General features: G+C 50.5%; 1 protein-coding gene across 3 annotated transcripts; it reads right to left on the bottom strand.

Annotated features, from left to right (window-relative positions):
- Positions 1–488: 488 nt before the first annotated feature.
- On the bottom strand, positions 489–27569 carry BNC1 (basonuclin zinc finger protein 1). 3 transcript variants are annotated; one of them, XM_059371462.1, is made up of 5 exons: positions 27491–27569; positions 11891–11990; positions 10569–10804; positions 6941–8817; positions 489–2679 (listed from the first exon to the last, which is right to left on the bottom strand). In XM_059371462.1, exons 1-5 carry the CDS (start codon positions 27497–27499, stop codon positions 1995–1997), a joined length of 2907 nt encoding a protein of 968 aa, XP_059227445.1. In that variant the 5' UTR covers positions 27500–27569; the 3' UTR covers positions 489–1994. The 3 variants fall into 3 exon arrangements, with proteins under 3 accessions (XP_059227445.1, XP_059227446.1, XP_059227447.1); XM_059371463.1 differs by lacking the exon at positions 27491–27569 and adding an exon at positions 27195–27337; XM_059371464.1 differs by lacking the exon at positions 27491–27569 and adding an exon at positions 20759–20778.
- Positions 27570–27729: the final 160 nt, after the last annotated feature.

Here is a 27729-nt window from a genome sequence, read left to right as displayed (position 1 = left end):
CTTGCACAGGCGGAGTTCAGGGACTCGTCAGTCGCACAGAACACCCAGCACTCACTCCATCGCGGGCCCTCCTCAACGCCTGTCGCCCGGGGACCCCATCATCCCCCACTTGCCTCCCTCCAGCCACACTCGCTTTGTTCCCTAGAGTTAAGAGTCTCTTATGGTTTGTCTCTTTGTCTCTCTCTGTTTTCCTCCGAGGGAATCATGCTTTTATCTGTGTATTGGTAGGGCAGATAAAAGATTAATTATAAAAACGGACTTAAGAAAACTCTGCACGTTTCGGAAGGCGAGCGGCAGGAATCACTCAGGGATCTGACTTCCTGCACCGCCTGGAAGCGTTATCGTCGCCAGCACGTTATTTTCAGACACTTTATTTTGTATTTTTCTTAATAATCAACTGATCTCCGGCCCCTACTTGCTGCAACACTCTGTCCGTCCGGCAGGACCAGGCTTAATAAACGTTGGCCTTTTTGAACAAAAACGTGTGGCATACATTTTTATTAAATCATAGAAAACTCATTTGTATACAAACTGTTCCGCTTGGGGGAAACTGGAGGAATGAACTGAGTAAGGAACAGTGGAAACATACAGAGACCAAGTGTCGTCACATTTATTTGTAAAAAACGCTGAAACGATCCATAATGGGCTGTCGGCTTTCCTCACCCTTGGGCCGGAGGAAGGATCTCTCTCACGGCCCCCCAGTTCTCGGAGAGGGTGTCTTTCATGACTTAAAGCCACTGTCAAGTTTATAAAAGACGGGTTGCCTTCAGCCTCAACGCGACGTCAGTTTCTCTCTCCCTGCCACAGGCTTTCCGGGTACAGCAGATGCCGAATTTCGAGGGACGGTCTTTTTACCGGACCCACGGAATCTCCCTTTCACAACAGCAGATGTGTGTAACGTGTGGAGTAGATTTCAGAATAAGTTAAATATTAAGACGTACAGTATAGCAGTCACATGCTACTTCTCCTCTACCGTGTACACTGGAGAGTTCCTCCTAACCTTACACATTTATAAAAGGACGAGGGCTGAGGGACCCAGCGATTCTCAAGATCAGAACCACATTCTCTAAACGCTTTGGCCGAGTATTTACAGACGGTCCTGCACGCCCTCCACGGGGGACTGAAGTGGCCAGGTTCACTGAATGGAATCGGGCAGCCTCGCTCTGCCCTCGAGCAGAGACCCAGAGGTCACGCTGTGACACGTCTGCACTCACCCCAATGACTCACGTAACAAACAAAAATTAAATATTACCAAAATTATTTTAAATTAAATTGAGGACCACTATGTTTAAGTGCATGAAATCTGCCTCCCCCCCCCGCTCAGCTTCCTGAACGCTTGCTAGACAGCGAGCACCAGCGAGCACAGACATCCTTGTCACCAACTTGTTCCTGTGTGCTGGAAACCCACCTCCTTCCTCTGGGGACTCCCTGGAGGTCCATGAGACCCCTGAAGGGGAAAACACAAAAACAAAAGCAACCCTCCTCTCCCAACGGAGGCACAGTCTCAAAAAGCCACTTCGCCACCCCTAAGTCTGGATTTCAGACTCAGTAAAAGCAGGAACTGAAAAAAAAAACCAAAAAAACAAAAAAAAAAACCAACCATGTCATCTTGGAGCCTGGCTCCTGACCAGTGGCGGCTGCCTGCTTCCCCGGGACACTCAGCTGATATTTCACTTCGAGCTCCCCCAAGGTTCTGGGCCCCCTTGTCGGTTCACAGACCTGCCGCTCTCCCCGGGAACGTGTAAACAAATGTGGGGAAAAGCCGTGTTTCTGCCAGTGTTTGTTATGTCAGGGACAAGCCCCTGGGGCTATGAAAAATAACAGGAAGGGCTGCCCCCCGCCCCCCAGCAGACTTCCTACAAGAAAGTCAGCTCTAAGGCCTTCTGCCCGGCTCGCCTCAAATGGTATTCAACGAAATGAGAGACCTTTCTCTGGACCACCTTGTTCCTGAATGAGGGCCAACAGCTCCCCTCGCCCTCTCGGCCACCATCCTGTTACTGGAGGTGACTCGGGGATGAGGCCAGGCTTTTATGCAGGTTGGGGTTCTGGCTGTGCCTGTTGCGGCTGCGGACAGAGGAGAACATGGTGTTGCAGCCCGGAACCTTGCATTTGTGGAGCTGACGGAGGTGCACAGTCTTGTAGTGAGCCCTGAAGGTCCCTTTATTACTGTACGTCTTTTGGCAGAGGTGACACGTGATGGGCAGCCCAGAAGGCAGGCTGGCGAGGCTCTGGTCGGCCTTCTCCATCAGGACGCAGATGGGGTACTCGTCGTCCCCGGGGACAAGGCTCGGCCCGTCACAGGTCCCATCGCTGTCCTCCATGAGCACAGTGCCTTCCTCGCTGGCCCCGTCGGAGTCCCAAGAGCAATGGCTGCTGCTCTCCGACTTCATGCTCGAGGTAGTGCTCAAATCCAAGACGGTGCCGTCGCTCGGCGGACCGGAGTTGTAGCTCTCCAGGCCGGCGCTGGGGACCTGGGCGATCGGGTAGACCAGGCTGCCCACCCGACTCGCTCCCTTGAAGATGACAGATGTCTGGGAAGCTTGCTGCGCGAAAGCCACGTCCTGGAAGGTCTCCTTCGCCACGTCCTTCAGAAGGTAAGCCGCGCGGAAATGGTCGTCAGGGCTCCCCAGTGCGTCCTGGGTCAACACTTTTTGGTGGAGGTTTAGGTTTGAACTGTGTCTACAAGAGTGAACAGACGGTTAGCAGTGGGTTGGGCTGTTGTTGTAAAAACAGTCATCATTCCGAGGGGAGACACTAGGTGGATACCAGAAAAATTTTGTGGCGCAGAAGGAGTGACCACAGTGGGGGATGGGATGAAATGTGTGTCCAGGGGACACTGGCCCCGGCTGTTCACTGCCTGGCGGAAGTTAGCGCCGACCAGGAAAGCCGGTTGCCCAGAAGCTGGGAATATGCAGTCCTTCTTACTTTCTACCATGTGACGGACACATAACTTCCCGTGCCTCATCTACAGAGAACTTTGAGCCTACTCCAATCAGGTCAGCTCCCCTGGGACACTGGAACCAGGGGATCTGGGAGGAAACTGGTCCCAAAAAGGAGTTAAGCAGAGGACTTCACTGCAATGAAACCAAGAAATGTCTTCTAGAGTGCCCCTGTAGTAGGATAGCTACTCCCACGGGACACGGGAGCTCCCGAAACGTGGCTGTGTCAGACACAGAAATGATGGTTTGGGATAGACTGAATGAAACAAAATACATTATTAGGAATTACTTCACCTGTGTCTTTTTATATTTTTTAAATGTGGTTATTAGAAAATTCTAAACTGTCTGTGTGCTAGCAGGGTCTGTAACACTCACACTACCTTGACCCCCAGAGTGCTATAGGAGAGAGAATCTGACTGGCTAGACATTGTGTGTGTGTGTGTGTGTGTGTGTGTGTGTGTGTGTATGTTAGTGAGAGAGAGAGAGAGAGAATTTAAGTTCACTTCATATTTGCAACGTTTCACAATGAACCAGACAGGAGTTTTGCAAATGCAGCACCGAACCCACCACCAATCTTCCACCCGATGATTACCCCCGAACGAGGTAATGAGTACCCACGATGACACACGCTTCTCGCTCACACAATATCATTTGGATGTAACTTGTCCATCAATGTCAGCCTTGCTCAGAGATCCCCTGCTGACCTTGGACTCCGACACAAATTGCCCCGTACTGCCGGGGGACAAGCTTACAGGTGAGAGAAAACCGATTCCAAACAGAGAAACTGCCTCCCCTCCCCCACCCGTACAGAGGAGGATGCCTGCCAGGACCACCTCGGGGCGGGGGGAACACCCCCACCAAAATAACTAAGAATTGAGTTTGCTCTTTGAAACCTCGGAAGACACAGTGGGGGTGGGGGTGGGTGGAAATTTCATCCTAGTTCCTAAAACATATCGGATCTGCTATTCAACGTCTCTCTTCTATCCCTTACGCATTCTTTTTCGGGACATAATCAGAACCGTGCTCCCAGATCACCCACTCTGCAAACAACTCTTCTCGACGGCAGCTCTGCCCTGTGATTATGTCCGCGTTCTGGGTGGAAGGGGCAGGTATGTGTCGGCAGAAAACCAGACACCGGACTGACACGCAGGTCCTGGCACATAAGTGGTTGGCAAAAAAAAAAAAGTCAGACACATTTACCGGAACCTCGCATGGGAAGGTCCCTGTGGCAAGAAAGCCAAGGTCTGGGCTCGATCGAGTCCCCCAGGAATGCCAGGAGCGAACCCGTGGGATCCCCTGACCTTCTCCCTAAGCCCTTGGAGGGTCAGGTGCATTTCCCAGGTGCCACGTCTCCTAAAACCAGTGACGACCACAACTGCAAAACCCTCTGGGCCGGGTGCCAGGCTTCCTGCTGCTTTGGGGACTGTTAATGCCATGAATTCCCATCCCCACCCCCCACCTCTGCCTTGTTAGACCAGTGGTCCTCAAAGTGCGGTCTGGGCACCCCTCATGGTCCCCGAGCCTCTCTCAGGGGTGCCCTGAAGTCAAATCCCCTCTCATCACCGTGATCCTAAGACACGATCTTTTCCACTGTCATTCCTTCATGATACCGTGTGTGGTTTCCAGAGGCTACATGACATGCAGTATTGGAACAGGATGAACACAGAAGCCGCTGTGAGAAGCCAGCTGTTCCCTGCTAAGCCAGACGTTACAGAGATGGGCAAAAATGTAAAACAAAGCCACTCTTCTCACTGAGTTTTTGGGTTGGAAAACGGGGCTATTTTTCATTACATGTTATGTATGTCCCCCCCCCCTTTTTTTAATGTTAACATATGTTAACATATAATAGGTTTATTATTTTAAAGGATGAAATAAGTATTAATTTTTTTCAGTTTTGGTTTCTAATGCAGTAAACATTGACACTTATAAACTCAAACACACAAAAGTTCTTGAGGGCCCTGAGGTTTCAAGAATTTGTAAAAGGGCTTCTGAGACCAAAACATCTAAGAGCTGCTGGTTTAGTCATGCCCCTTCCTCCAGGAAGCCCTCCCTAACTTCTCAAAAGAGTCTAATCAGGGGCGCCTGGGTGGCTCAGTGGGTTAAGCCTCTGCCTTCAGCTCAGGTCATGATCCCAGGGTCCTGGGATCGAGCCCCACATCGGGCTCTCTGCTCAGCTGGGAGCCTGCTTCCTCCTCTCTCTCTCTCTGCCTGCCTCTCTGCCTACTTGTGATCTCTGTCTGTCAAATAAATAAAAAATCTTTAAAAAAAAAAAAAAAAGAGTCTAGTCAGGGGCCCCGACTATGTGCCCACAGCACCTCTCTCTTATTGCAGTGGCGACTGCATTTAGCCATAATCACCTTTTTACTGCCGTCTCCCCCACCGACCTTTGCAAGCAGGGACTGTGTCCACAGCACCTCGCAGAAAGTTTTAAAATATTTTTTGGCTAACTAAGCATTCAAGGCACAGTTCCAGTCCCTTCCTGAGGGGTCCCAGTGACTGCTGATGGCAGCGGCTTCAAGAGGGGAAGACAGCCGTCCAGACTATACAGCTCTCAGCCTGACCCCAGGCGTGTCCACAAAGCTCTTTTCAAAATGGTTGCATTTGGGGGCGCCTGGGAGGCTCAGCTGGTTGACTGTCTGCCTTCAGCTCGGGTCATGATCTCAGTCCTGGGATGGAGCCCCACATTGGGCTCCCTGCTCAATGGGGAGCCTGCTTCTCCCTCTGCCCCTCCCCCTGCTTGTGCATACACTGTCAAGATAAATAAATAAAATCTTAAAAAATACAAAACAAAATAAAAGGGTGCCATTTTAATCTGATTCTAAACATTCCAAGTTCTAGACCACCAGAATTAGCAGTCTACATTTATAATTCAAGATGCTTTCTTATGGTGGGAGAGCAGGCCTGTGTCTACAAATAGCTCAGAATGTAAGAAATATTAAATACACGAAAAAGAATAAAACGAAGGTGTACGTTAAATTCAGCAAGCCTTCTAATGCGATGCACACTGTAGGCCAGCAGAGGGTCATACTATCAAGGATGATCCGACCGGTGGGACTGTCTCTTCTTCAACGTAAAGCTCGCTCACGAACAAGCACATCTGCGTAACGCGTGTGCCTCCCTTCCCAGGCTGTGGTGATGGGACTCGAGTTCATGAAGAAAAGCACGAGAGAGACAGTGAGGCCAGCGCCGTGTCCCAGACTGATGAGAGCGCTGCCCTGCCTGGGCACTCTGCACACAGAGTGATGCCACGTGGGGCCCAGGGACGCCCCCCACCCAAAGACATCTCAGCTTTAACCCACAGCACAAGCCTTGCAGGAACCTGCTAACACGCGCCTTTCGTCTCTGCCTTTTATGACAAATTCTCTGACCACACAGTTCTCCTTCTGTTCGAACAGAGCTTGTTAACTGGACTTAGGAGAAAACCTCTCCTTTGATGGGCTTCGTATCATAAGATGAAAAGTGGACAAGTTCTGTCATCTGTGGTGATGATTTAACCCTCCCCTCGCAGGAGACTAGCTCACGATTGCTCATCCCAAACCATCTGCTCTAGGTATGTTTCCGAATTCAGAGTTTCTCAGGCTCTAGAAAGGCAGAACAGTACATAAACCGTATAGTTTTTTCATGTCCCCATAATAAATCTGTGAGTATTTCTGCACTGAACACATAATAAAGAAAATCCACACAAAGGGAGATTTAAGAAAAGACAGACTGCCCATAGCCTCATGTCCTTTCAGGTCAGGGTTCGAGGTCAAATGAGTTTAGATCTGAATCCGAGCACGGGGTGTAGGGGTGTTTCTCAAACTGTGGTCCCTGGACCAGCAGGAGGAGGACCACCTGGGGACTCAAACACAAACCCTCAGGCCTCACCCTACCCCACCCCTGCAGAAGCGGAAAGCCCACGGGCAGGGCTCAGAAAGATGTTTTAACAACCCCTCCAGGTGGCTCGGGCGCCCTTGGAAGTTTCTGAACCACGGCCTTAGAAGAAAGGACCCGCGTCTTACCTGTCTCTGCTCCTGCGCGAGGGGAACGTGGCTTCGCAGCCCTCCACGGTGCACATGTGCGTCCCTCTGGCGTGCATGTTCTTGTGGTGCATTTTCACGCCGCACGCGTTTTTGAAGGCCTTCTTGCACACGTCACACTGGAAGCGAGCTTCTTCCTTCTGCCGCCCGGACACACGCGCACCCGTGGGCTCCCGCTCCTTGGCGTCTTCGAAACAAGGAAAAGCCACTCCTCGGCCAGACAGGGCGCCGAGGAGCCCGCCGGCCAGCAGGCGCTGCTGCAGTCTGATGTAGTCAGGGAAGGGGACGCAGGGCTCGGTCCCGGCTGCGAGGTGAGGTTCACGGCCACTGTCCTGCGGCTCCCTTGGCACGGCGGACAGGGCTGGCTTCTGTTCCGCCTCCCTCTCTGGCGGCCGTGCGGCCCACTCGGGGCTCCTGCGGATAGCCCCACCGGACTCCAGCCCTGAGTCCCCATGGCAGACCCTCTCTCCTCCTGGGAGGGGCCCCCCTAAACCCCCAGAGGGTGCGCACGGCTCCTCAGGTGCTCTCTCCGACGCCCGGGGGCTGCCGGCCTCGGGCTCCTCCTCGCTGGCCACCCGCAGGGGCACGTCTTCATCGGAGCTGAGAGCCAGCCGCTTGTCATTAGCCGCCCCCACGGCCTCCTTCTCTATTTTGATGGGCATGCTGGACTTGCGGGATTTCTTCTTGGGCAGGGCGTCCAGCGGGCCTTCGCGCGGCGCCAGCGGCTCCGGGATGGAAGAGGACAGGAGCGGGAGGGAGGGCAGCACGCCGGGGGTGTTGGCCAGCTCGGCCGGGGTGGCCGGGCTGCGGTAGAAGGGCAGGACCGGCTGGACCGTCTTCAGGTTGGGGAAGAGCACCCCGTCCGGGCCCAGGCTTGGGAAAGCCGGCTGGCCCCTGGGGTCCTCCCCGGAGGCCGTGTAGCAGGGCGGGGGCCTGCGGTCCGGGGACGTCGCGGGGAAGCCCACGCGCTCGTAGCTGTCCGAGGCGGCCAGGTGCAGGCTGGTCCTCAGGTCCCGGTCCCTGTTGTTCCTGTTCATGGGCATGTGCAGCCGGGGGTTGGGGTTGGCGCTGTGGCGGTTCCGGCTCCGCAGGGAGCTGAAGACCATGTTGCAGCCCTCGATGGTGCACTTGTGCTTGATCTTCAGGTGCACGGCGTTGTAGTGGATCTTGAGCGTGCCTTTGTCGTAGAAGGTCTTCTCGCAAGCTGTGCAGAACACGCGGCCCTTCTTCGCACCCAGGCTGTGCCTCTCCGGCTTCCCTTTGGCCTCGGGGGACAACTGGGTCCTTTCAAGCTTCGGGACAAGGTGGTAGGAACCCAAGTCGCTTAAATGGGCGCCGTCTTCCTTTTTGGGAACCGTGTCCGGGCAGTTGAGACACGGCTCTTTCTCGACCTGAAATGAGGCAGGAGCGGAGGTCAAGAAGCCGCCGCCACCGCTGCCGGGGAAGGGTCCATGCGTCTCCTGCTTGGGCTCCTGACTCTGGTCCTGACCCGGCTCCAGCACATACTGCTCGGGCAGCGACCCTATCAGCGTGGGGGGCACAGGGTTGAAGAACTGGAAGGGCAGCATGAATGTCATGTTGTTTACGATGTTCTCAAAGGGGTGCAGGCTGCTGGGGGTCCCCCTGTCCGCGGGGGCGGGGAGGCCGGTGCTCCTGTGGCTGCAGCTCTCGATGAACGCCCTGATGTCCACGTTCGCCGCGGCCGGCGGCATGACGATGGACTGCTCCTCCTTCTCCTGGATGGCCATGAGCTCCACAATGGCCTTGGTCTCCCCAAATCGAAGGAACTGCTGCAGGGCGGCCAGCTCTTCCTCGCCGGTCATGATGTTCCAGCGATCCAGCACCTTTCCTGACGCGTCCTAGACCAGAGGCACAGACTGCAGTTAATTTACTCCCCCACACCCTCTCCTCTGTGCATATCAGAAGGGGACACCCTGTCAGGTCAGCACCCCTGCTCACGCTACTCTCCCAGGCCGGAGCCCCGCATGGAAGACTGACCGCACAGATGTAAGCAGGGCTCTGAAAGAGAGAAGTAAGACGGCAGGACTCTGGCCTAAGGGACACGGGGTGATTATTTTCCATCTTATTTCAAACTGATCAGTTGTTCCCGCATTAGATGTCATCCTTTTCCCCACTGGAATGAAAATATGTATCGTTCGAACGGTAGTCCCTTCTTCATCTCAGGAGGAGAGAGGGGGCAGTCAGACCTAGACAGAGCTCAAGTATTTATTTGCTGCAAGTTTAATCATCTTCCCCCAGCAACTAACCTCAGAAAACAAATGAACCCGTATTGATCTACTGCTCACGTTCACAAAGCAGAACTGTAATTACCCTGGCGTGCTGGAGATCTTTCAAAACTCTAGCAAGGCCTAACTTTTCCCAAAACTACAATAAATATTTTATCACAGAACATGTATTTGATGGCCTACTGAGATTTTGCACAATGCATGGAAGAGTTCTGAAGATGACGAGGGATGTAACATCATAAATTTTTGATGTGCTAGAGGTTCAAGGTAATTGATTCCATATTTTTAATCCTAACACTAGAAAGCAAGATTATTAGGATCATTAAATATTGATCTATGTCATAATGTAGGATCATAATGCTGCTTTACATAAAAGGGTGCTTCTAGCCTGCTGGGGGTCCTGCACCGGAGGTGAGCAAACACCCCTCCACAGGCCTACCATGGGCTTCAGAGTTAGAAAGAAACAGGTTCCAACCCTGGGTCTGCCACTCACAACCTGAGTGACGTTAGCCAAGATTTAGAAGCACTCGGAGCCTCTGGCTTTTCAACGTAGAATATGGGGATGATTTCCTGGCCCTGGGAGATTTATTGGAAGAGGGTCCATTAATCCCAGCGGATAGAAGCCCAAGTGCTTGTGTTGATGACATGGCCTGCCTGGGGTAAGACTCAAGCATACGTTAGTCCTGGTAGTATCTTCATCCCCCATTTCATTGAAATTTTGACATTTTCTTGTAGTGTCAAGGGGAAAAAAAAAAGCTGTCACTGCTTCCTACATCAGAGAAATGATATCATTTGTCCCAGGAAATATGTTCTTTGCCTGTCGATATGAAACACGAGGGCCTACCCCCATGACGTGGCCTAGAAGGACGTAAGAGTACTCAGCAGAGTAAGAGACGGAGAAGTGGTGAGAGGCACAGGGCAGGGGAGCAGAGAACACGTGCAGAGGCCAGCAGGGAATCGAGGGGAGTAAGAACAATCAGGAGCCGGAACACAGACGTATCACAGGGTGATGGAACCCGGGAAGGAAGGCCAGCTTCTGCAACGTGCTTCTGGAACATTCGCTCCTCTCTCACTCCCACACCCTCAGTAAGACCTGGCACAGACAGCATCTTGGGTCAATAGGTGGCCAGTGGATAGTGATCGGGGCCAAGGCTTTGCTGTGGCAGAGCTGGCTTAGTGAGACCCAAATCACAGAGTGTGTCCGTGCTCCCATGTCTGGAAGTTCCCCCGGTATCTGAGAGAAAGCACTGGATTCTTCCCAGAATGTGAAGTGGGGGCTTAAGCCATTACACAAGGAAAGGATGCCCTTTTCTCCAAGGGACTGGAAGAGACATCCCAGCGGAGCCTCGGCCATGCTCCCCTACCTGCAGCACGTATCCCCGGATATAATCCTGGAGGGTCCAGTCCAAGGCGTGCAGGATCTGGAGCACCTCGTCTTGTTTCAGCACGCTGAAGAGCCGGTCCAGTAGGATTTTCAGGCGCACAGGGATGGCCTGGGTCCCGTAGAGCATGAGGCTGCTGATATCGAACACCACATTGGACTGGACAATCTCCACCTGGCTTGTAGGGTACACAGGGGGGACCCTCAGCTTGCTCAGAGCTGAAAAAGCAAATTGGAGAACACCCTTCGTGAAGATTCTCCTTCTCGGAGAGATGCTGTGCGGGGGCGGGCTAGCAGCAGAGCTCGGCTCTACGTTCTGACGGAAAACACGACCGTGCGCTTAGGTCACAGTCCTTACAGCTACCAGGCTCTACGTCATCCACAGAGACTTAGATCTGCGAGAAAGTGGACTGGCCTGAGATTCTTCTTTTTCTTCCTTCCCTATCCCTAAGAAGTGAAAAACAGCCCCGTGGAGGGCAGGTGCCAGGAAAGGGCGGCGGGCACATGATCAAAGGCTGAAAAATCAGGAAGGACGGGGTCTGCTGGTGAAGAGCCCGGCTGGGGGAATCTGACAGATCCGGGTCTGGCCCCTCGTCTGCCGTGTCCCAGCGGTCAGGCAGGGCCAGTAAGCCGCCAGAATGTACGCTGTCCATGCGACAGTCCGTCGCGCACGGCTCTGCGGTTTTGTAACATGTTTAATTTTATGGAATGATTTTTGCCTTATTAAATTATTTTAATTCTTAAGTTAAACAAAATCAGAATGAATTTCTGATTTTGTTTCTTCAGAGCCCTGCCGGTCACGTCTCAAGTACTCGGCAGCCCACCCGGGACTCAGCGTGGGATCGCGGGGTTCGGCCAATGAAAATGCGGGATGCCCGGTTACTTGCGGGCAGGAGTTTCATGGAGACAGGGAATGAGTGGGATACGTTTACACTCAGAGTATTCACTGGGACATACTTAGGCTAAAAAATCATTTATTGCTTCCTTGAAATTCAAACTTAATGGAGTGTTCTCCATTTTACTGGCCACCCTGATGGCGGCCGCGTTAGACAACACAGGACATTTCTGTCGCTGCAGAAGGTCTGCCTGAAGCACACCTGTTTCTCGTCTGCAGAATGGGGCTAAGACCCCACCCACCATGCAGGGTCATTAAATGGCTTCAAAAAGGGGACGTGTGCCAAGCTCTCAGTCCGTGAGCCAGTGAGTGTGGGGACCTTCTCAGACACACAGTCCATTCCCGAATCCCTCGAAGTCGTTCAGAGGGGACATGAGGGGCCGAGGGAGGAGGAAGACAAACAAAGTTACCGTGGGCCACCCATCCGTGTCTGCACTGCTCACACCGGCGGTGGTGGATCTTCCCGGGTGTGAACCCCTGGCAGCTACAGTTCAGGGTGCAGCCGATAGCCTGCAAGAGAGAACGGGGCCCGCAGCCCGTGAGTGCTGCGCAGACGCGAGTCTGCTCCTGCGACACAGGACACCAACCTCCCTTCGGTGACGCTCCCGGGGCACTGCACGCCCACTCTGTGCCAGATGCAGGCGGGGACCCCGCACTCGGTACCCAAGAGCAGCTGGCCCCCGGGGCCCACGGAGGGCGCACACATCCCACAGCTGCTCTGCAGGAGAGTGGGGGCTAGGGAACACCACCACGCTCTGTAAGGAAAGTTTTGGATGGAAATATCTTGCTTGTTATTTTTAAAAAATATTATTTATTTATTTATTTATTTTAGAGCGGGAACACAAGCAGGGGGAGGGGCAGAGGGAGAGGAAGAAGCAGGCTCCCTGCTCAGCCTGAGCTCCATCCCAGGACCCTGGGATCATGACCTGAGCCGAAGGCAGACGCTTAAATGACTGAGCCATCCATGTGCCCCTTTATTTATTCATTAGAGAGAGAGAGAGCACGTGCAAGAGCAGAAGCTGGTGGGGGCGGGGCAGGAGAAGCAGAGGGAGAAGCAGACTCCTTGCTGAGCAGGGATCCTGACTTGGGGCTCAATCCCAGGACCCTGAGATCATGACCTGAGCCAGAGGCAGATGCTCAACTGACTGAGCCCCCCATGTGCCCCCTGACTGGTCAGTAAGAGCACAGGAAGGGTGAACAGCCACCAATCTCTTAAGTCGAACAAAGTAGTGGCCCCTGAAAGTTACACGGAGACTGTCCCAGAACAAGTGAGAGAGAACGATCTGAATGGACAATTATCCAAATGTAGGCATGATTACCCCCCGACACCCCCACATGTGGTAAAGTGAAAAGTCCAAACAGATGGACAACATGCTGTGGCCAGACACACTGAGGACAGCTCCCCGGTTCTAGCCCTTGGGCTATGTGGCAGCTGAGGCCTGGCCAGGCTGGCGGCCCCACGCGCACAGCCAGCCGCATGTGCAAGTTCACACGACTGAAACACAATACACACAAGTACGTGTTTGCTAAGTTCTGGTGTTGAGAACAAAGCGTCCCATATATTTTTTAGGATGAATTCCTCCAAAGGGGATAGAGGTCTGAAGAACTTCTCCTAGAAGTTGCGTCAGTGAGGCTCCCAGGAAGGGCCGCTGGGTGGAACCGGCATGAAACTGGGGTGTCCGTGTGTGTCTGGGGAGGGGGGACCTCCCTCTGTCAGGTAAAGGACTCTGTGGGCTCCTGTAGGGACAGGTAAGGGAATGTTCTGTCCCAGGACTTGGGAAACTCACTTTAAGGAGTATTTAACTGTCTTCACTTAAAAACCAGTGTGAGTGTAAAATGCTGCAGCCACTTTGGAAAACAGTCTGACAATTCCTCTAGCAGTTAAACATGATCTTACTGTATGACCCAGAAATCCCACCCGTAGGTAGGTGCCCAAGAGAAATGAAAATATAGACCCATGTAGAAGCTAGTACCAAATGTTTCTGGCTTCCTTGTTTATAACTGCCAAACAGTGGAAACAACCTCAACGTCCATCAGCTGATGAGCCGCTAAACAAAATGGGGCACTGCCACGCGGTGGAGTACTACTTAGCCGTCAAAAGGAACGAAGCAGAATCAATGAAACAAGATGGGACTGGGAGGGAGACAAACCATAAGTGACTCTTAATCTCACAAAACAAACTGAGGGTTGCTGGGGGAAGGGGGGTTGGGAGAAGGGGGTGGGGTTATGGACATTGGGGAGGGTGTGTGCTTTGGTGAGTGCTGTGAAGTGTGTAAACCTGGCGATTCACAGACCTGTACCCCTGGGGATAAAAAAATATATGTTTATAAAAAAAATAAAAAATTAAAAAACAAAACAAAACAAAAAAAAGGAACGAAGCGCTGACATATGCCACAGCATACGTGAACCCTGAAAACACACTCGGTGAAATACCCAAGGACAAAAAGTCACAGGTGGTAGGATTCCATTTACATGAAATGTCAAGAAGGGGTCAGTCTACTGAGGCCGGAAGCAGACTAGCAGTGACCAGGGCTGTGCGTAGTGGGCAGGAATGAGGAGGGACAGTTAATGGGTGGCAATGGGGGGAGAATATTATTCTTTTTGTTTGTTTTCATCTTTTAAAAAATAGCTTTAAATTTAGACACAACTCCAATATCCTAGAATTCGCCCACTTTAAAGTATCCAACTCAATGATTTTAAGGATATTCATAGAGTTGTGCAAACATCATGATCTGATTTTAGAACATTTCCCACATCTGCAGAAGGAGTGCTGTGTACAAGTTATGGTGTAGTTAACACCTACAAGATAGGTGTTCATTTCTAGATCTTCCTAGGAGTGGAACTGCTGGATTGTATAGTAATTCTGTTTAACTGGAGAATCTGTCAAAGGTTTTTCAAAGTGGCTGCACCATTCTATTCCCATACCAGCGATGTGGGAAGGTTCCAATTTCTCCACGTCCTTCCCAACCCTTGTTGTCTGTCTGTCTAGAAACAGCCTGCCTAGTGGGTATGACGTGGTATCTTACTGTGGTTCTGGTGTGCATTTCCTCAGTGGCTAACAGTGATCAGTAACTTTTCATGAGCTCATTGGCCATTCATTTGTAGGTCTTCCCTGGGGACATGTCTGTTCAGATGCTTTGGTCATTTTTTAATTGGGTTGTTTGTCTTTTAGCACTGAGTTCTAAGAGTTCTTTATATATTCTTAGTACTAGTCCCATAACAGATGATGATTTGCGAATGTTGTCTCCTGCCCGTGGATGATCTTTTCACTTTCTTTGTGGTGCCCTTTGCAGCACAGATGTTTTAAATTTTGACCAGAGTTGCTTTTTAAGGTGAAGATGTTCTGAAATTACATAGTAGTGATGGTTGTACAACTCTGTGGATATAGGGAAACCACTCAGCTATAGACTTTATAGGGGTGAGTTTTATAGTCAATAAAGTATATCTCAGTGGAAATACTACTGAAAAAACCAGTCCTTGACATGCCTATGAGAGGCCGAAGTCCAGAACCCTGACAACACCAAATGCTCGTCAGGAGAGCAACAAAAACTCTCATTCACTATTAGTGGGAATGCAAAATGGTAGCCACTCTGGAAGACAGTTTGGTGGTTCCCAACAAAACTGAACATACTCTTACCATACAGCCCAGCAGTCACGCTCCTCGGTATCTACCCAAAGGAGCTGAAAACGTATGTCCACACGGAAACCAGCACGTGGATGTTGGAAACAGCAGCTTTATTCATGATCACCAAAACCTGGAAGCGACCAAGATGGCCTTCAGCAGGGGGATGGGTAAGTACACTGTGGTCCCTCCAGACACTGGCATATCACCCAGCACTAGAAAGGCATGATCCACCAAGCCATGAGGAGACACGGGGGAGCCTTAGCACATGTTACTAAATGGAAGAAGCCAGTCTGAAATGCTGTACATGGTCTGACTGCAGCTACATGACCTTCTGGAAAAGGCAAACTATGCCGGCAGTTAAAAAGATCAGTGCTTGCCAGGGGTTAGGTAGAACCCAGAGGATTTTTAGGACAGTGAAAATACCCTGTACAATACTATAATGATGGGTATGTGCCATTATACATTTGCCCCAACCTATAGGAGGTCCAACACCAAGAATGAGTCCTAAAGTAAACCATGGGCTTTGGGAGATGATGTCGTGTTCGCATAGGTTCATCAGTTGTCACAGGTGTGTCCTCCGGTGGGGGATGTGGATAACCCCGTAGCTGTCCACGTGTGGAGGCAGGGGTATATTGGAAATCTCTACTTACAATTTTGCTGTGAATCTAAAAGTGTTTTAAAAAATAAAGTCCCCCCAAAAGTCAGCGACTTTGCTTAAATACAGGCTAAAATCTCCCTGATGTGACGGCACCCCTGACTCCCTTCAGATTACCACCAGCCTCAACAGAGCGACTAGACGAGATTTTCAGGGGAAGGAGTGGGTCTGATCATAGCTGCCAACAGTAACGGTGTTCCCTGACCCCTTCCAGAAGGATCACGACACAGAAAAGAGAAAATATGTGTCCGAAAACCCGTTTTGTGAAGCCATACGACATCCTACAAAGAACCCCCTGTGATCACCACAACCTTACTGGAATACTGCGTTCGCTCTTATCAGGGGTGATACCATCCGAAGGTGAAAATTAGTTCTTGGGGGGGGGGGGAGGTGAAAAAATATTCTTTTTATGTATGAAACACATACACATATGTGAACAGAAACGTAGTATATAGTATCATACTAAAATTTCACTGGGGAGGCACAATTAGGAAAAAAAAAAACCCTATTCTCCTGGGGCCCCTGGGTGACTCAGTGCCTTGAACTCAGGTCATGATCCCAGGGTCCTGGGATCGAGCCCCGCATTGGGCTCTCTGCTCGGCAGGGAGCCTGCTTCCTCTCTCTCTCTCCCTGCCTGCCTCTCTGCCTACTTGTGATCTCTGTCAAATAAATAAATAAAATCTTAAGAAAAAATCTAGTCTCCTAATGAAGAAAGGATGGAGCAATGCTGTGCCAGGTATCATTACACCTTTCGGTTAGAGAGATTCTGCTCCTAGAGACTGGTATAGGTGGCTGAACACAGGAACCCACACATCTGTATTCCTAGACACATGATGACATGCTATCCCTGATCTGGAAAGACAAAAATGAGTACTGGTTAAGTTCTATGACGCACGGTCCCAACAAGAATGTCCCATTGTCTGCAGTGCAAGCGTGCTGTCCAGATTTCTCCAACAGCCCTGTGACTCTGAGCACCGGCTGACCCTGGAACCAGTCATCTGCACTCTCAGCAGCTCCCAGCATACTCTGTACTGAGCCTCTGGACTATTTCACAACCTACATTCTGATAAATGTGACTGCTTTAAAGGAAAAAAAAAAATCTTAAAAGATTTTATTTATTTATTTGACAGAGATCACAGGTAGGCAGAGAGGCAGACAGAGAGAGAGGGGGAAGCAGGCTCCCCACTGAGCAGAGAGCCCGATGTGGGGCTCGATCCCAGGACCCTGAGATCATGACCTGAGCCGAAGGCCACTGAGCCACGCAGGCACTGCTAAAGGAAATTTCTAAAAGGAGAAAAAAATTCTTATTTTGGATCCTGTCCCTCAAGATGCCAGTCACTGTTTGTAAGCAAAGTGGCAGAGCCACACAGAGTAAATTCACACTCATTCATTCAGAACACAGGACCAGCTTCAGGCACAGAAAGGTGTCCTTCCTTTCCTGAAGATTTTGCTTAAAGGGCTCTTGCTCGGCAAAGCCCCCGGAAGCTCCGGGTGAGTGCACCTCAGGCCCAGCACGAGGAAACTAACTACAGGGAAACAATCCCGAGCACATTTCCTAGCCCAAGACTGAAATTCACTTTTTCTGTGTCTCTGACACGGGACTCCGGGTTCTTCAACTCCAGACTGATCGACATCCTGAGTCACATAATCCTTTGTGGAGTCTATCCCGGGCATTGTAGGGTGCCCAGGAGCACACCGGTCTCTACCCACCAGACACCACAGAAACGCCTCTCCCTCTTCCATTTGTGAAAACTGAAAACCTCCCCAGACGAGGAGCAAAACCGCCTCCAGGTGAGACCCACCAGCCGAACCTGACTATTCAGTTTTGCAGCTTTTGGTTTGGGGACAGAATTTTAAGCAGCATTATGGATAAAATTCAATGTATGAATGCTGTTTTATAAGAAGTACTCATGTGGCTCTATATGAACCTATTTGAATAAGGCTTAATAAAGCTCATTAAACATCCACGGAAATTTCAGAGGAATTATTTATGAGCTAAAAAAAGCTAATTACAGTACCTCGGAAAACTTCCAATATTAAGGCCCTTGAGTTTTTCCACCCATATCAGAATTCCACGATGTGGCAAAAATTATAGCACCATTATCTAAAGACAAATTAAAACTTCTAAAATGAAATCAAACCCCAAAATTCTAATTACAGGACGAAAAGTACTCATGCAAATCAATATGGAAAACTCTTAAAACTTACATCCTTTCCCCTGGAATCCTAATACTTGTTCCATTCTTCAGAAACATAAAGCAGATGTTTACAACATTCTGAACTCATCAAGACATGATTATTGCTTTTTACGCACTCATTTTAATCAGACTATTTCCGAATTGTTATTAGTCACTCTGATGTGCTACGAATCAACATTCAGAATTCTGGTTTGCTTTTTTGTAGCTGTCTTCGGCTCCCTCATTCATCCAGAAATCACCAACACACCTGTATCGTGATGGATGCCTCCGTGACTTGCAGTCTTTGGGACAGAAAGTTACAACCTCGTTTTTAGAAAGACTTGAGGGTCCTGCTTCCTTCTGCAGACACCCCTGCTCCACTGTCCATCTGGGGAGATGCTGACTTGAATTGTTAGCCACCAGCCGGCCCAGGCACACGGTGGGGTCCACGCACAGACATTCCCTAGGGTGGCGGTGGAGGGGCCACGCAGGCCTCTGATGGGATTTGGATGCTGAGCTTCCGAATAAGAACTGTCCACTTCAAAGCTGATTCTATCTCTAGTGCATGCAGGTATTTTCCTATCCCTGAGGATAAATGCAGGGGATAGAATGCGAGAGGAAGGAGCAAAATTACAGAAGACCTCAGGGGGCTTCCAGAGTTGGGGCACTGATGCTTTGAGGGCGCATCTGTGGAATGGATCGGATCCAAAACGGAACTGCGTAACTGCTGGACAGCTCTGTAGGCTCAAGAGACTTGGTCTGCCCCGTCCAGCATGGCAGCCGCTAGCCACATGTGCCTGTCTAAATTTATTTTTAAATTTTATTTTTTAAAGATTATTTTTGAGAGAGAGAGTGTGTGTGTGCATGTGCATGAGCAAGGGGAGGGGCAGAGGGAGAAGCAGACTCCCAGCTGAGCAGGGAGCCCGAGGTGGGGCTCCATCCCAGGACCAGGATCCCAGGATTGTGACCTGAGCCTGAGGCAGATGCCCGACTCACTGAGCCACCTGGGGGCCCCCACCTACTTAAATTTAAATGAATAAAAATGAAACAATGAAAAGTTCAATTCTTTGGTCACACCAGCCCCATTTCAAGTGCTCAGCAGACACACGGGGTTCGCAGCTACCATACTGGCCGGTGGAGATACAAAACACTTTCACCATCACGGAAAATTCCACTGGACACTTGTGAATCCAGTGGTAACACTGGATGTTCTCCCAGCACCTGCCCTACTGCGTGGTGGCATGATTTCATAGCTGTTCTCATTCGACCCTCAGTACAACACTGTGAGGAGGGCATTCTTCTCAGGAAACTTGTATTTATGGAAGATTTGCAATTTCCCCAAAGTCTCCCAGTTGGTGAGCTTTCCTGAGTTCACGGCGTGTGAGGCACTGCACTAAGTAGGCCCCTGTACTGTCTGGTTTCTTCATCACCCCCTCCTGGGAGGCAGGTACAAATGCCCCCATTTTATGGACGACGAAGCAGAGGGACTCACGGGAGGTCACGGCAGACTCCAGTCTGGATACTGGAGGTAGATTCTATCTTGAAATATCACTATTTAGGGCTAACACTTATGGTCTCACCTAATTCCTACAGCAACTCTGAGAGTCAGTCATTATCATCCACATTCCACAGATAAGGACATTAAAGTTTCACACTGTAAAGAAACTTCGCTTATAATAATACAAGAATACATAGTTACTGAACGTTAACAAGCCAGGCATTGTTCTAAACACTGGGGTTAAAGTATTGAACAAGACCAATGAGGTGCCTGCCCTCCAGGGGCTTATAATCTAAAAAAGACAGAAAATAAACAGTACCAGTTCAGAGTAAGGTAGCACTGAATAAAATAAACAGAAAGCCATGCCAACAATTCTACTGGGTAGCCTGGAGGGGGAGGGGTGTAAGTAAGGGGACTTAGATAAGATCATCATTGAAGACTTTTGAAGAGGTGACATTTGAATTGAATCCAAGGGACACCAAGGAGCCAGTGAAGAACTGGAGAGGGAGGACGTGTTTTAGGGCAGAGGGCATGGCCAGTGCAAAGGCCCAGGGGCACAAAGCGGCTCAGGGAACAGAAAAGGAGTCAGTGTAGATGGAGTGAGTTAGTAAGGTTAACGGTGGAAAATGTGGGTCAGAGAGGCGGGAGAGAGCACTTTGCTTAGGATCTTGTGGGACAGGCCAAGGAGTCCTGATTTTGTTCTAAGTAATCTTTTATTTAAAAAAAAAATACAAAATGAGTTTGATTTGCCTGTGTTAAAAAGAATCCCTCTGGACACAGAGGTGACGAGCCTGGACTTCCTGCAACCTTCACCACAATGAACATCTTCCACGGGGAGGCAGGAAAGCCTACAACTGGCTTAGAAGACTTGGGTATTACTTCCCATTTGCCAGAGAACCTTCAGCTCCATGCCATGGAGCCTCTGCCTACAAAGGGCTGGTTTCTGTTCCTGCCAACCTCAAAGGCCTAGTTGCCTATTAACGAGGACGTACAAATAAGAGCTGAAAAGATCAATCGGTACGACGAGAGTGTTGTTGCGACAAGGCCCACACCAAGGTTCTTGGGTCCTCTGGGCTCTGGTCCTCTGGTCTGACTTGGCACAGACAGAGCTACCAAAAATACCTATTATAAAAACGTCCACAAACATTGCGACACAATGAATCATTCCGAAAAGAGGCAAGGAACCCACTGAACCCTAAACTGGCACCCAGCAGCTAGCACGGGGCCTGGTAGCCTGCAGGCCCCTCCACCGGGATGAGCTGAGAGAAGAATGAGGGAACAAATGAGGCAGCAGCGCCATGCTCACTAATTACAGATGCCCACCCAAAAGCCTTTTGCCGGATCTTCCTTTCTGAGACTCTGTGGGTGGCCAGGTGACTAAGCATTGGCCAGTGGTAAGCACGTGGAAGTTGCTAGGCGGAGCTTTACAGAAAGCTCCTTGTAAATGGGAGCTGACTCAGCAGAGACTTCTTTACTTGTCCTCCTTCTTCCTTCTTGGAACGAGAATATGATGGCTGGACTGGAGAGGCCATGTTGCGACCACGAGGCAACTCTGAGGCCACATCCTAAGGAAGGCTGCACAGAAAGGATGGTGACTGTTAGGAGCTTAGACTAGCAGCAGAAGGTAGTTCCTAATTTACACACCAACTGTCCTGCTGGCCGTGGAAAGGGCTGCGTAAAAAATCACGTGAAAAGTGGCTAATGAGGAGAAATCACCGAGGCCAAGTTTAGAGCCTGTAGTTGTCTCATAAGTGTGAGATTCGAAGGCTGTGCCAGATTCTTGGTGTTAAGAATCTTAACTCCCTAACTTAAAAAATCAAGGAGCCAATCTGTGAAATCACAAACCACGTTTTAAGTCACCAACCTTATAGCATAAAACCACTTCAGGTTTTTCCAAGTTGTATTTTTAAGTGTTGATACAGACAATCATTAATATGTTTGAGTCTCGGAAGGCTGCAGTTCAGACCAAACACTGCCAATCAGGATCTATACCACACAGATCTTTTCAGGGCCACCCTCAGCTTGTGGGGTGAGGACCTGGTTTCTCCTGCAGTGAAGCTGTCACCCCATTCTCACTGTGGCTGCAGGCTAACCTTCGTGGTTGGGGACACTGTGTCATTCACGGTGGGAGGTCTCTTCCAAACTGCCCTTTGGGCCTCTCTGGATCTACCTCTTACACACATTTTGTAATTTCTTATGTCTTTTGTGAAATCGGATTTTTTTGCTCCCTACCTCCTGTCCTCTCGTTTTTCTGCGACTTCTTTCAATTTTTAAGTCTTCCTTCCATTTGCCAGTCCACAGAGGTACAGCTAGGATTCTGAACACAGCAGCCCCATTTGTGAGATGGGCAACAGGGACAGCGGGGAAGGAGAGACGAGAAAGGCCGCGAGGGCCTTGCAGGGGAGGCAGCAGGTGGCACCGGACCCGAGGCGGCCTGGAGAGAGACACAAGACCAGACGTTCGTCTCATGCCATGGTCCTCCGTGAGCAGTCCAACGAAACGATGCCAATTCATTTAACAAATTACTTTTGTTGTCGCTGAGTTTTTATTTGTTTTTAAAGCATCCACTATGTACTGGTAATCGTAGGGGCCTCGGGACACAAAGACGAGGAGCTCAGCATCTGCCCTAAGGGAGCACACGTTTTCACGGGGGCAGCTAGCCATCCAGCTCGACTGTTCAAGAACCAAGGAGGAGAGAATACGGCTCGTCAGAAATTGGCGTGAGTCATTCACTATATTAAAATCAATTCTGAAAGATACTAAAAACAAAAGAAAGGCTCATTAGCTGCCTTTAGGGAACCAATGAATCGCTCTTCAAACCGGCAAACGGAGGGCAAGAATCAAGTCTGTATCTTTTTTTTAATACAACTGTGTTTTGGAATAACCAAACCGCTGATGAGACAGACTCCCTTTCCAGAAGTGTCCAGGGAGTGAATGAAGGATTACAGTCCCGCAACTCCTGGTGTAAAAGATGATGACCAGGCCATCTGCCCCCAATGGAAAGATACGTATGACTACGGACGGCGTGTTCTTGCGGAAAACATTCAACCTGAATCCGATCAAGCCCCTGGGTCAACTGCGGTGTCCGGAAAATACAGGGCCAGAGGAATAATACGATGTAAACGATACCAGGAGGAAGCAATCACTAGTCCGGCCTGGGGAGCATCCTATAGGACAAATGAACCAGCATTTCCCACAGTAAGACTGCAAGGAAAAAAGTGCAGACTGACAGACGAAGAGGGACCCTGGGGGGACCTCATCTGGATCTTGACTTGGATGCACCAGTGGGTAAACTAAGGCTTGCCAGACCGTCGAGGACAATTGGACATGGACTGGGAATTTAATGACACTGAAGAGTTACGGCTAATTTTTTTAGGTGCTCTCTGAGGCTGGCGGAGGTGTGCTCTCCTCACCGTGTGCAGGAAATGCCACGGTCCTACGCTCATCCCAGCCCCGTGTGTCAAGGCCGGGAGGCCAGGCCACAGACCAGACGTTTCTGCCCTGGGCCAGGGGAGCACACCTGGCGAGGCCATGCAGTGAGACGGGCGTGGGCTGTCCAGATGGGCGTCTCTCAGTTGGTTTCATGGAACCACCTGGATTCCCAAAAACAAGGGGACACCCTTTACCATGAACACAGTAGAAAAAAGGCACCAGGAAGCCTCCCACACCAGGTAGGCAGCCTGTGCAATACAAAAACAACACTGGAGAATTAGTCGAGTCTGCTTTCTCACTGCCAGCATGGGGAGGGGATGAGAAGGGTCTGGCAGCGGCAGGGCAGGGGGGAGGTAGAACCCAGGGCACAGATGTTGGGCCAAGTCTACCTGTGAGTAGAAAGTATGCGTGACACCCTTGCCTCGTTCTCTTGCTGCTTAGTTCAAAGAGGATGGTGGGGAAAATACTTGTTCTTTTGATCTCTATAAATCAAAGTATAAACTCTGTGCCAAAATAATTTAACAGCTGTGCCCTTTTTTCTTAAAATTATTAGTTCTGAAACCAGAAAACACAAAAAGTAGAAAAATATCCAAATGCTATCTTATGAACCAAGTATTTCTTCATTAAAGAAAAAAAGAAAAAGAAAAAGGCAACCTAACCACAACAAAAAAACTATACGAAAATACAAATGACATGGGCACATTTTTTTCCTCCTTTCTAACCTAAATTTGGGAGGACCTCAGGGACGATCTTTAGAAGACTTTGATAACAAAAAAAGGAGGGATGTTAACCGTGTAGGAACTTCTGAACGAAACAGAGCTGTAGGGGAGGAGCGGAAGAAAAAACAAAAACCAACACACACACAAGACATTTATACGTTCGGATAATTTTAACTAAGGTGGCCAGCTACCCAAGCAAGCAGCTTTGTGTCTGGTGCCTGCTGCTTCAAGATAATGATGAAATTGTGAAATTCTATGTAAAATTTTGCAGATATTTCTTTCAAGGACTTAACGAGAACTAGATTTTAAGAGTGAAGTGTTAAAAAAAAAAAAAAAGAAAGAAAGAAAGAAAGAGAGAGAGAGAGAAAGCAACCTTAGATTTTCAAAATGAATTTTTAAAAAGAAAGGACCAGCATTAGTGACTTATGCCATCCTGATCAAAGCCTTAAAACCAGAAAGTTCAAGTGGTCCGTAGAGAGATTTTTACCTTCGCAAAGAACAGTCAGAGGGTACAGAACTGGGACAAGGCTTCTGGAAGCTGGTGGAGGGCTGGAAGATAATTGTGATGTTTGTTTGAGTGTGTGGAAAGATCACACAGTAATATGTAGGACAAAACAGGCAAATACAACCATATACAAGAAAAAGTTAGTAGTCTGAATTAAAGCGTTTCCTGAACTGAGACAACCAGTTCCCTCCACATTAGGTGAGTGAAATTATCATCCCTCAAGGCAAACTTCTCCTATGATGTGTTAGGCTGGTTTATAAAAATGAACCAGAGCACGGAGGAGATTGGCGAGAGCCCTCTGGCCCGCTTCAACTACACCAAGTTTGGGAAGGGCCCCAGATCCGACGGCTCTTTGTTCTGTCCACTCTTTCCGGGATAAAGTAGACATGTGTCCATGCAGCGAAAGTGAGCTGCCCTGGACACCTAGCATTCCCAGAATTAAGAAAAAGAGCTTCAAAGAATGACAAGGTAAGAGGAAATAACGTTTTCAGGTGGAAACCAATTTAAAAGAAAAAAAAAAAAAAACTTACAAAACTTTCCAGATGTCTCTTCTGCACCGAACCGAGTTATTTTTTAACATCTCTCAGATAAGTCATAAAAAAAAAAATAGGTAATTTTAAAAATCTGCAGGAAGATATTCGGAGTAAGATAATTAAAAAAAGATTACAGGCTCTCTAAATCTTGATCTTAGATATACAAAGGAAAAAACATGGGTGGCTCAGCACTGAGATTATATCTTACCTGGGGTACTTAGTTCTAGTTTTTTTTAAACAGGGCTGTTTCTGACAAAAGCAACTCACTCTAAATGACATCTGTAGAAGTGAAAATTCACCCTGGGGTAAAGCACGTTCCCCCTGCAAGTAATTTACCCTGTGGAACCTACAGGGGGACTCTTTTAGCGGCCACTGTCAAAATAACTTCTAAAGCCATATACACAGGCTAAGACACTTCTGCCCCTCACCCCTGTGGTTTAGTTTTACCGGCAAACCGAACTTTTAAAATGTTTACACTTATCCCTAGGCATTCATAAATGATAACGGGATGCTGAAAGGACAATCATTATTTGTTCCACACGGAAACTTGTATGGCTTTTCTGACCCAGTGGGGTGGATCTTCCTTCTTCCCAAGCTGATGATTCTGAAATACAGAATATGGGACTGGGACACAGGCCTAACTGCTTCAGGACAGAGATGTAAAAAGGAACCAATGACTAAAAATCATGCCCCATGCAAACCTTACACTTCCAATAGGAATTATTTCATGTGGGTTAATATTTCTTCTAATACGAATTATAATGAGAGCAGACAGCCTAACGAATATCAAGAGCCACAGAACCCCTCCCCGCTAACCACTTTCGGACTGGAACAGGGGCGGGTAACTAAATTCTTACTGCTCTGAGGGCAACAGCATTTATGGGTACAGATGATTTTCCAAATTAAATTATGCAGATGTCTGAACATAATTATGAGTTCCCGAAGCATAAGCCGTGTTTGCACTCAGGGAAGAGCTCACCACCTTTCCTCCGTGTTGAACTGTGACACCAACACGTTCAAACCGACAGCTGAGTTGAGATCCTTGTGCTTTCTTGGTGAAATTAAAGTTAGCAAGCCTATCCAATGAGAAAGTGAATGATGACTCACACCTTATTCTTTTAGGTCTGCCAGAACGGATAAAGCTATTTATCAAGATTTATCAGAGCAAACGAGGTGGTTATCTTTCCACACCCAAAGAAAGCAAAAATCCAGTCCTGGACAACTGGTCGTGTTTGTGAAGTCGTGTTGTTTTATGAGACACATGAAAATGCTATTCTGACATATCACACGGTGAATGAGGTTTTCATAATACCTATCAAGGGATCTGGGAGGGACACCAGAGGAGCCAGTATATTTACCACTGAACGAAAGTTTTAACACATAAGCACGTATATGCAAGCAAAGCATCTAAGGGAGAGTATGAAAAGGTTCCCCGAACTCTGCAAATTAAAACGGTAAACCGGGAATGAAAAGGCACCAGAAAGAAAGGGAGGAGGTAATCTGCCAAATGCTGTTTTTCAATTCACTTTTCGTAAAGCCAAAATCTTTATCACTTTCATGAGAATATATTTTTTAAAAAACTGCTGCTAGCTGTGCTGTGTCGGCCCAAGCTGCAGGAACACACGTCTTCCCCTGCACGCACACGCACACACACACTCACTCACACTCACTCACTGACAGGGATTCCCAGGACACCAGTGGGGCCTCTGCTAGGCCCCTTAAGTGTTAACAGCAGAGGCCTGGCTGCGACCAGGCGTCTGGCCCGATTTAAATGCCCTGTCTTCAGAGAACCGCGGTGAGCGCGGCCATAAAACTAGGGGACATAACTGAACCTCAGAGGGTCTGAACCCCCGCCCCCCCAACACACACAATTTCACTCCCACAATTAAGGCTGCTCGTTGGCATTCCATTTAACTGTCAAACTAGGACCGGTGGCAGCCCCACAGCCACAAAGGGATGCCTTAAATGAGAAGAGCATGTTCTTACACCGCGTCTGAGAAAGTTTGGCTCCGAGCTATGCGCTGATTAATATCAGATCTCCTCCTGCCCGCGCCTCTCCACAATCTTGTCACATCTGGCTGACAAATCCGTAGGGGCTGATGCAGAGCCAGGCGGCCGGCGGGGCTGGGGTCTGGCGGGCAGCGCCCGAGGGGGCAGGGGACAGGCGGCGCCCCCATCCCGCCCCCCCCAAGCCCTGCGCGCCCCTGCCTCCGGGAGCCGACCCGGCGCGGCGCCCTCCCCGCCCGAGTTCCAGCCACGAGCGCGCGGTCCCCGCGGTCCCCGTGTCCCTGGCGGCGCCGGGCACCGGCAGGTAAATGAGCACCACGGAGGGACCGGCCGCGGGCCCGACCGGCTTCCACCCGCGGGCTCGGCGGGCACCCGTGTGGTCGCGCCCCCTCCGCGTCCTCGCGGCTCGGGGGCTTCCGGCGCGACCCGTCCGCCCCGCGCTCCGCGGCGCTTCCAAAGACCCGGCGCCCCGGGCCCCGCCACGCGCCGGTGTCCGCTCATCACCGGCCGACCGCGGCTACCGCGCGCCCAGCTCTGCAGAAACAAAATCCAGGGAGCACTACCTCCGACTCGCACCGGAGGCGCCGAGGGCCCGGGAGGGGTGCGGGGGAGGCGCGCTCGCCGTGGACATTGCCCCGAGACTCGGCCGGACCGTCCGGGGGGCTCCGGGGACCCGCCTGGTGCCCGCGCGCGTCTGCGGCTCCGGGACGTCGGGCGGCGACGGCTCCCAGCTCCCCGGCCCGCGCCGCCGCGCAGGTGGCCTCGGGAAGTGGCCCCGGCCGGGCGGCGCCCCCCGGCTCCCCCCGCCCCGCCCCGCGCGCCGAGGGGGCCCCCCGCGCCGGGGGAGAGCCGCGCTTACCTCGGCCATCTTGCGGCCGCCGCAGCGCCGGGGGCTACCGGCGCGTGTCCCCGGCCCGGGCCAACCCCGCGTCCGCCCCGGCTCGGCGGGCGCCGCCGCATCCAAGCTTCGGCCGTCGGGGCCGCTGCGGCGAAGTGGGCGGCTCCCCGGGCGCCCCGGCCGCGCGGCGCGGTGGCCGCCCCCGTCCGCCGCGCACCGCGTGTGCCCGCACGCCCGCCCCCTGGCGCCCCGGGGGGTGC

This window comes from Mustela nigripes, chromosome 13, assembly GCF_022355385.1.
Source record: "Mustela nigripes isolate SB6536 chromosome 13, MUSNIG.SB6536, whole genome shotgun sequence".
Classification (NCBI taxonomy): domain Eukaryota; kingdom Metazoa; phylum Chordata; class Mammalia; order Carnivora; family Mustelidae; genus Mustela; species Mustela nigripes.
The sequence above is the reverse complement of the archived record's forward strand: the minus strand, read 5'-3'. Positions and strand labels throughout refer to the sequence as shown.

Excerpts from the sequence above, each read along its gene's own strand:
- BNC1 (XM_059371462.1), bottom strand. Across the intron at positions 8,818-10,568 it reads TCCGGGGATACGTGCTGCAG|GACGCGTCAGGAAAGGTGCT; the intron begins GTAGGGGAGCAT and ends CCTCTGGTCTAG. Across the intron at positions 2,680-6,940 it reads TCGCGCAGGAGCAGAGACAG|ACACAGTTCAAACCTAAACC; the intron begins GTAAGACGCGGG and ends TCACTCTTGTAG.